At 38.0% G+C, this 9,882-nt stretch overlaps 1 protein-coding gene across 3 annotated transcripts in view; it reads left to right on the top strand.

Annotated features, from left to right (window-relative positions):
- Nucleotides 1-1,813: 1,813 nt before the first annotated feature.
- LOC104954804 (roundabout homolog 2-like) overlaps nucleotides 1,814-9,882 on the top strand; it is a 111,847-nt gene continuing 103,778 nt past the window's right edge. For 2 of the 3 annotated variants that reach the window (XM_010782007.1, XM_010781993.1), the window contains exon 1: nucleotides 1,814-2,319. In XM_010782007.1, coding sequence (XP_010780309.1) covers nucleotides 2,265-2,319 — 55 coding nt within the window. In that variant the 5' untranslated portion in view covers nucleotides 1,814-2,264. The remainder of the gene's footprint in view (nucleotides 2,320-9,882) is intronic. The other variant, XM_010782000.1, reaches the window with a different exon arrangement.

Here is a 9,882-nt window from a genome sequence, read left to right as displayed (position 1 = left end):
GGCAAGAGGTAGGAGATTGATATCAACATTTTTTTCAACCGTAAGTGCTTATGATGAATAGCAGCGTCAGTGTGCATGAAGTCATTTGGTACAATTAGCACTTGTTCTTGAAGTTTCCTTCCTACATCATTAAAGTTCACCTTGATGGATTTTGTGAGGTTATTAATTTCTTCAAAAGCCTATTTATTATCTCCTTGCACTTTTGAGAGACAGGACGTGCAAAGGGTTAAGGTCAACCTTTCAATAAAAACAGTCAGTGACAATTCACATCAATCCTCCACTGCATTGTCCAGGAATACAAGGACACATTTTTATTTTTAAATATGCCAATTAAATATCCCAGCACTTCTTTAAAGGCTTGTTTAATTGGAGTGTAATCAAAAAGCTATTGAGAGGCGGGAGGTGTTCACAACACCATGACTTGAGCTGAGGGGCCATGAGAACAATCTCACCGGCACTTTCTATAGAAAATATTATTCTCTGATGTTTGAGATCGATCCAATTAAAATGATTGTGTGCAGCCCCCTTCATTCAGACCCGATTTAGCCATCGCCCACAAATTACTATTCAATCTGCCGCTCTAAACACAATGCCAAAAATGGTTTAATTTCACGCTCTGGATCAATAACACCTGAAACAGCCCATTTCACCCTCGTCTCACGGCAAGGAGCTGCATTTATAATGCTATTGAAAATATTGAGCGGTATTGACCACGGGGCAGGATAAGCACCTTGGGCAGTGGGTGGGATGAAGTGCCATTTCTTTACAGCCTTCATACCTTTTGTAGAAGCTGTTCCAACCATGAACATGAAAAGAAAATGCTACCTGGTAAATCTGGCAGGCAATATTTGAAATATTTCACTTGACACATTGTGGGACACAGGGGTAAGTTAATAGGAGGAGAAAGTCACGATATAATAAAACTGAAATAATGCATCAAATCTATGAGATCAAATATGCCAGACAGTGGAGGCGTGTGTTTGTTGATCAAACAAAATGGCTCCAGTAAGGAAACTGTATTAAGTTACAGTTGCATTCCATCACATTACCTTTTTTTTATCGGATTAGCTTGATTTACTGGATGTGTAAAAGTAAACCTGAGAGACTTTATAGGACAGTTTGCATAGGGCTGCAGCTAAGAATTATTTTCGTTATTAATTATTCTGCCAATAATTTTCTCAATCATGCAAAGGAGCTCTATTATGCTTTTTGATGATTTCCCTTTCCTGTAGTGTGTTTTTGTGCATGTAAATGGTCTGCAAAGGTTATCATCCCGAGGTCCATACACTCAGAAAGGAGTCAAATGTGATACACTCATCACATAATTGAGGTTTTACCCCATAAGCAACAGTACACGGTATTTATTTGTATTCAGTTGATACAGTGTTGCAACCATACTCCAAATGCTGATATAAACAGAATGTAAGGAAGAGATGAAAAGAAAACCAAAATGTATAAGAAAAGGACCCTTAATCTGTTTTGTTATGGACAGCTATACAATTAAATACGAATAATGAATAAAAGCTCTACCAAAGGCAATGTAATGTAAAGTAATCTAATCTAATCTTACCAAGAAATAATTGAAAGTAAGAAAAAAAACATGACTAACAAAATGGCCATACTTGCAGTTTAATATACATTGATCTTGGTGCACGTGTGAAATTGCCTCCCAGGAAAAAAAGAAAGAAAATAAACACTAATGAGTGCCATTACAAGCATCTAATTGTCCAGAACACAAAGTGCTGCTGAGTTTTGCATCTATTGTGTATATTATATCCGCCTGTTAGTTTCTCCCAGGGCAGCGGAGTGGAGAGGAGGGGCTGCTGCGCTGTGCTGCACCGAGCAGCTTCTCACCTCTGACTGCAACCCATCTCCACCTTCCTATCTCTCCACTTGTCCCGCGTAAGGATGGATGCGTTTTCCCGCGGTCGGTGTGACCCGGTAAAGTGTGAGAAGAACACGGTCGGTGGTGGAAACCGTCAGTAACTGGAGTGTCTTTGCGCGTCGGTGATGTGTTTTCTTTTTTACAATTGTTGACTGCAGACATTTCCGACTCGCCGTTCTCTGGTGCGCTCTTGGAGAGGAAGAATGGGCATGTGAATGATCTCCTTCAGCGGCTCGAATAACCGATTCGGTTCGTCTTAGTTCACTAACTTGAGTAAATTGTCTCAAAGTCACACGCGTGGAGACAGGATTCATTGATTGTTCGTTTTCGCTTGAGGAGGAATTCATGCATCGATAGCCAACGGGGCCAATATGCCAGAATGGGTCCTCTACAGTATTTATTTCTCTGCGGACTTCTGTACACCCAAACCGACGGTAAGTTGATGAATTGACTTACTACTAAATATCACAATGATGTTTCCTCTCACATTTAGCTTAAGCCGCAACCTGAGCGTGTTGGACTCACTTGTCAGTACAATGCATGGAGCAGATGCAGAATGTGTTATCCTGAAGTACAGTGCATTTGTTTCTCCTCTTAAACTCGTTTTACAAATCTATAAATGCAGCAAGAAAATGCACCATATCTTATGTGGTTTATTCAGCCTGGGTGTAAGATATTGTGCCAGACCGACTGCTAAATGGCTAGACGAAAGTTGCTTATTTATTTATAAGGGCTGCTCTAAATGAACACATTTGTTACTGCAAGATCTTTGGCAGCTTTTTAATTGTATTTCAGAAAGATTGGTCGTTTGAAGTGTGCAAGCAAACACCAAACCTTTTGTTTTCTAAAAAAAGGCTTTAGTTAAGTTAATTGTAATATATTCACCTCCTTAGATCTCATTACCTGGTTGTCTTGTGCTGGTAGAGTAAGGCTGCCCTCGATTTAGGAAATTATTCAGTGATTAACACTCATACGATTGTAAAACTGGTTTTCTCCTTAAAGATTGGTGTAAAAGCACCACTTTGAACCTTTTTTGTGTTGATTTGTTCAGAAGTCTATTGAAAACAAGTCATTCTGCAAAAAAAAATCACTAAAAACGAATCCCAAAACGACCAATTAATCGACTAGGAGGTGGCAGCCTTTTGCAAAGTCCCTTAAAAAGGTGTTGCAAACAGTTATCTCACTGTGCTCACCGTTTACTGAAATGGACCTATCTTGGGTCATATTCTTGGTGGCCTATACAGTATAATGTGAAAGGTTGCTCTGGCAGATGATGGAGCTATCCTATAGCTGAAAAGGCTAATGTGCCATAGAGAAGATGCTTACTCATACTGTTTGTCTACCACTGACCTGTAACTGCAGCTGCACCTAAGAGATATATCTAAGCTTTGGACAGGAAGTGTCCTTATCATGGAAGTGGTTTTTGTACCACTTTACCCCCTGTAGTAACATTAATCTGTGTCAGTGGAGTAAATTAAGTGCAGGTGTAGATATGGGTGGTTCCAGGACAGTGGAGGTGCTGTGTTGTCAGTTTATGCGGTACAGCACATTGGTGAAATCTGAAGCAAAACAACAGAAATGGCTGAGCAATTAATCCCAGAGTATTTTTGTGAAGCTTATAGCAATCCAATTTTTGTTGACAATTTCAGGAGTGTTAATAGAAGTCTTTCATTATGGAGGCTTGACTTTGTATGGATTCTGAAAGTTCGTTAATCACTTTTAATCGCTACAGTAATTCTCAATGCAGAAATTGTAGAAATACTATTTTCAGCCTATATCAAATAAAGAGATTTTCTCTGTTTAAAAATCACATTCAACTGAATTTTTATTGGTTTGGAGTGACAAAGCAGCACTTCTTCAAACCTTAGACTTGGTTGCACATTATTATTCACAATTTTTAGATAAAACAATAATGTAGAAAACAATTGGCAGTTTAATGGACAATGTGAGTGTTAGTTGCAGTCCAAGCTGAAAGGTGTTTATAATATTCTAACCACCCTATTAACATCTAGCAGATATAGCACACGAATAAATCACAGGGTGTTAACAGTAATCAATTCTGCAGATATGTCCTATAAACTGTGTGCATTTCAGCTTCGGGATTTAGTAGCTCCATTTTAAACATTTGTGAGAAGGAGAAAACTGTTGGTATCTTACTGACTATGCCTGTGGCAGTACTGTAGGTATTCCATGAGATTAGGTAGTTTGAGTTTGCGGTCTCTCTGTGCACAAAAAAATCCATAATGCACACAGTGTGCTCATTTTCACTGTTTGTGTCCGTCTCTGTGAGCCTTTTATAGATATAACTGATTTTGAATTTGCAGTGCTCTGACTGACTTTGTGGTTATGACATGTCAAACTTAATTTTAAATGATAAAAAGCCTGAAAGACAGGTTCTCTTTATTTGGCAATCACATGAATCTCTAGGTTATTAAAAGCAAAATTGAGTTCCTCTACTGGTAGACAGCTGTCACCTCAAAGTGACTTTTATTAGAGTGGTCCCTGCTTACAAGCCCAGACATGCTCCTGAACAGCTTTTTCTGCCAGACCAGGGTTGCGTTCGGATAGATTAAAAATCAGCTCCTAAGTTCTAACCCTATCTCCTATTCCTTGACCTCTGAGTGAAACGTCACGGGGTTAAGGGATAGTGGATAGGAGAATTCAAAAGGACTTAGGAGAAGAGACTGCAGTACTTAGAGAATCCGAATGCACTTTCACTATCTGACGTGTTTATGATGCGCCAGCGGACGTCATTGTGTGCGTCTGCTGCTGTGGTGAAACTATGGAAACTACAGTGTTCTAATCTATACAACGGACTACATGGATGTTTAATAAGAACGAGGGACTACTGTCAACTCATCTAGAGACTCTGCACCGTGCTCTGATGCTGTTGTTTTATGCTTTATGAACGTGGACAACAGAGAAACATATTCTTCATGACCAAAGTTGGAATTGAAATAAAAAAGGGTGAAACTTATGCTCGTCACCCTCTCCCTCCGGTCCACATTAATACAAATGATCCCAATACGTATGATTGTATGAACTATGAAAAGATCTTAAAATCAATACAAATGTATTTATTATAAACGTCAGTCCTTAACATCTATCACTGTGTATATCACCATTCAAACATCTTTTAAAAGTTGAACAAACCCCACACAGCTCAGTAAAGTGAAATGTTGACTTTATTTGAAAATTTCAGTAAAAACTAACGTTCATATTTCTCTTTTTGATTATAATACTGATGAACGTTCAAAACAAAGCACTTTGGCAACTTACCACATACGTTTTAAAATGCTTAATAAGCACCGTAACTGTCTTGATATAACTTCTCCGTCATAATCGTTTGTTTCCGTGAACGGCCGACTGTTGTGTGACGCAAATGCTGCGGCTGCAAGGCATTGTGGGGCAGCATTTTCTCCTCTCCTTTCGGAAAGGGAGGTCCAGTGGTTCCTAAGCTAAAGGAGGTTATAAAGGAAGTTTGAAACCTCCTTTCCTTTCATTTGGAGAATTGGAACGGCACTTATCATGGCTGCCACTGACGTACTTCCGGGTCATTTCACTTGGTTAGGAAGGTTCCTAAACTAAATTGACTATTGGAACGCAACCCTAGAATAATCTCTGACACTAAAACGAGGATCCTACAATTGAAAGGTGAGCAGACGAGCCTGTTTCTATCGAAGGTCTATAATTCTCCTTTGAACCAAGGTACTGAGGTTTTATTACAAAATTTTTGTACGAACAAATCAGTAACAAAATCTAGTACGTCATACGTGGCTAGGTTGTACGTCTGTAAGTAAGTGTAGTAGACAGTCAGTCCCAGTTTCAGTAAACAGAGAGAAAACGGTCTAGCACGAGACGTCTCAGCAAAGTCTTATAAAGTCGTTTCCGCCCATTGGGAAATAGATGTTTTTATACAGTATACGCATCGCGGTAAGGAATAAGTAAGTGCCTAAAGTTGATACTAAAAGTCTACCAAGATTGAAAGGTAAACTGAAGACGGGTAGAAGGACTTTGACCAATGTTTGAGTGAAGAATCATGATGAATTGATGACGTTAAGTAAATGTTGGATTAATCAGTAATGTTACAGAATTATTCTAGATGAAGTCTTTGAACACATGTATTTGATAATAGAACTCAGTCTAGTAATGGTCCTAGACACATCGAGACGTGAAGTATCAGTAACTATGCAAGAAAATAAAGTTAAGACAAGATGAATTTTTTTGTTTACATTATGAGAAATCGTCACACACCTTGGGACAACAGCTTGTGCGTTGTTAATGAGGAATGAGTAGTCCTAGTTTTTGCTTCATTAAAAGTTACCAACAGCAAATTGAAAATCCTTAACATTTGTGATGTAAGACTGATGTCTTATTTGTCACTGAAGGGGGATTTTTCCAAGAGCTAATCATCTATATACAATTGTTCCACTTTGGTTTGGAGTTTTACTTTATGATATTAAAAAGTCTTGATCAAAAGGGAAGTTGTATATACAGGTATGTGTGTATTTCTAAACAGCATATCTCACCAAGGATTTTGATAGGATAAATTACCCTAGTTTATAACATTGTTTACTCTAGTGATGAAATAAGTCGCTGTACTTATTTTTCAGAACTTCTTTCTAAACAATTATAATACGCTTTCTAACTTCTCTATAAGGGTGTAACATGAGAATTGAGGTTTTTGTGGGTGCGAATTTCACTATCCGTATAAAGGTAGTACGGAGGGGGAAATAGGGAGTCACACAAAATCCTACTAAAAAGGGTAACATGAAATTGTCAAAGGGGAAATGACGATAAAACTTAGAATGGTTAACTGATTAATGCACCCTTTAATATTGAACAGATAGTAAGGAATAAATAGTTCAGTTAAGTTAGAGAGATTTAAATCAAGAAATTTTATGGTAATCAATTTATGGAACACCTCATACGTGTATATCATATCCTATACTTTAGGTAAGTAGAAATTGGTCTATGATTAAGGGATAATAAAATCAAGTAACTATTGTTACCATATTGGTTGGTGTACAAAAATGGGTACGAATCAAGATACAGTTCAATAGTACACACTGTATTATTAGTCTTCAGAACAAACGGTTTGGTTCCTATAATTTGAAATTACAAAAAGTCATAAAGGCCTAGGTAGTAATTTTGGTTAAAGTCGGAAGGGAAGGATTTGTTGATTCGTATAGCAAGAATGTTGGCTTGGAGACCATTTGAGACACGTGTCAATACGCTATTTTAGTAAACGTACTAAAGAAGTCCTCAGACTTGTCCTGACTCTGGGTCGGGCAGAGTTCTAGAACAAGTATAACTCTTGTCAGTTACTAAGTAAAGGAGGAGTCGACATCAATCACCGTCCGGGGGGTTTTCGATCTGTGGCGGGACCAGTCACCCGAGTTCCTTCTGAGAAGACGGTACCCTACAGGACTCCCCCTTCCTGAGCCCCTAGTTGCACTATGTTAGGTCGTCTGTGCAACAAGGAGACATGTCGTCTTTAGGGGTTTTTACGTCATGGAGAAGTGTGGTGACACGGAACTGTTGCTCGTGTTCCGTTGACAGTTAATGGAGGAGTCTCTCGCAAGAACGTGTGAGAAAGACAAAGGACATTACTCGCTGAAAAGGTGGGTTGTGTGACTAAGTCTCATGTTCGGGTTTCTACGCGATGTTGTAGGTTCGACGACATTAGTGTCGTTAGTCGATGACCTTTTTTAGTTACATTTAGAGAGGGGGTCGCCCACTGTTTTATTTTGTTCGACTCACAGATATACAGTTCTTACGACTTTATCCACTTACAATTTTGGGTAATTACATTGTCAGAAGCTACAAGTAATGAAGTCAAGATCAATTATCCGTCTGTTTCTGTGGAAAGAATTGGTGATATCTAAGTAGAAATTAGAGAAGAATAAGATAAGAAAAGTTTAATAGATAGTGTCAAGACACAATGTTCGTCCCAATCCAACATTGCCTTATGTTTGATTCGACATAGATGCGCGATAATATAAATTGTTATTAGACTAATGTCAATTCATTTATATAAAAACTTTGTGAATTTCTAATAATTTTTACATTAGAAGTAATAATGATTTTCGACTTGAATTTCTTTAGTAGTGCCTTGTAAAAAGACAGGAATAATGAATTAACAAGGTATTTTTGATTTTTTCGTAACACTTTTGAGGTAAAAACTCTTGTAGAGTTGTGAAAATAAGTAGATTGTGCTTACAAATAGTTTCTTAGCAGGATAATTAGGTTGTTGGCCATAAATTATCATAGTTACACTTGAAAGGATTGTAATTAACATGTTACGTGCACTACAAGAGGGGTCTTGTTTTATCCTATCACGTCGACTTTGACCAATTATCGTTAAAAGACAATTGGATCTATTCGACAACAAGAATATATACATTACTATAAGAAATAAAATCAATGAGCTTTGTATACTGGAAAAGGTCTTCATAAACAACATTGAAATAAATGTAAATAAGAAGAGAGATGAGAAAAGTTTTTGAGCAGATGAGAGGAGTGACGGGGAGAGAATGCGGGCGTCGCGGCCGGAGGACGTGGTTTCTTTTGGGGAGAGTATTTAGTGGGGAAACACATTGACACACTCTACCGACTCGTTTGGGAGCACGGCGTGGAGACAGTACGAAATTGTTAATTTGTCTCGGATAGACTTGTTTGAATGGTTTTGAGAAAAATGAAAGATGGAGGAAGAAGTATTTGAAATTTTTGTGTTCAAGACCACCTAGCAAATGCAAAAGCAAAGGATAGATGAAAGTTTGTTGGTAAGTTTGACTCTCATTGAAATATGCTCTTGTTGAAAGGGTTTAATTGTAATGTTATATATACAGAAAGGTCACTCAAGCACAATAAAGTACAGATTGTTTAAAGGAGAAAGATACAGAAATATGATCCACCTTTTATGGTGATAATATAAATTAAACTTATTCGGAGATGAAAATTACATGAAGTATATGAGTCATTTGGAGAGAAGTGAAAGGGGAATGCAAGGACATACAATTATTTTTTTTTAGAAACTTTATATTAAATTATGTAGGAATCAATTACTTTTAAATGGTACTTAAGTGTTCGTTACGTTGCATAGTTAGTCAAGAGTTCTGACAAAAATTATCGTCGTCTTAGTAACAAAGGAATAAACAAAGGTTATATTGATGGTGAAAGTTTAGTGTGTATCTAGACAAATTAAAAAGTTACATAGAAGTGAGGTTAAGTCTAGTGACTCTTTTTCCCGTGTGTCTGTGTGAGGCCCTGGCTACGACGAGAGCTCTCCATTTTTTCCCCCCCTGAGAGTGTCCTGTTTATGACTGTGGGGGGAGAGAGAGGGGGCGAATCGAGGCGGGCGAATCGCTCTCTTCCCGACCGAGAAGTTCTCCTCTAATTGTGAAGACGATAGGTAAACTCGCGCTCTTCAAAAAGACGAGACTTGGGTGACAAGAGCATTGAGAATTGAGGTGCGAGAAGAGCAAGTCTTAAGAGGAAGTAATACTGAAGCATAAAGATAAGAGCACGTCATTCGACAATAGTACAAGTTATTATATAAGATAAATAAGTGGACCGCGTATTTATATAGGAGGAGGTGTCAGACACGTCGAAAATCTTACGCATAGAAGAAAGTTGTCTTTACCCTCAAATTTGGGTGTGTCTTGTTCTTCTGATCGCTCTAGGCAATCAAAGTTTACCCGAAAAACTTCAACGCAAAAGAGGAGAACCCTAAAATGTATATTGTAATTGAAACTAAGGATACTTGGATTCTTAACAATAAGACTTAAACCGGAGGCCTACCCAAGGTTATTTTGGTTACTTGTAGGGGTTGCTCAGCATCGGCAGATGAAAACTTTTTCATGTCCCCGGAAAGGTGCAGAATCTAAGTGAAAATAAATATGATTGAAAGATAATGATCAGTTTTGATACAATAACATATAAGGTGGAGTTGTTGAATACTGGTGCCCTTATGACAGAGACTGTTGAGATTTAAA

This window comes from Notothenia coriiceps, unplaced genomic scaffold (assembly GCF_000735185.1).
Source record: "Notothenia coriiceps isolate Sejong01 unplaced genomic scaffold, NC01 NC01_scaffold00000495, whole genome shotgun sequence".
NCBI classification, from domain to species: Eukaryota; Metazoa; Chordata; class Actinopteri; order Perciformes; family Nototheniidae; genus Notothenia; species Notothenia coriiceps.
The sequence above is the reverse complement of the archived record's forward strand: the minus strand, read 5'-3'. Positions and strand labels throughout refer to the sequence as shown.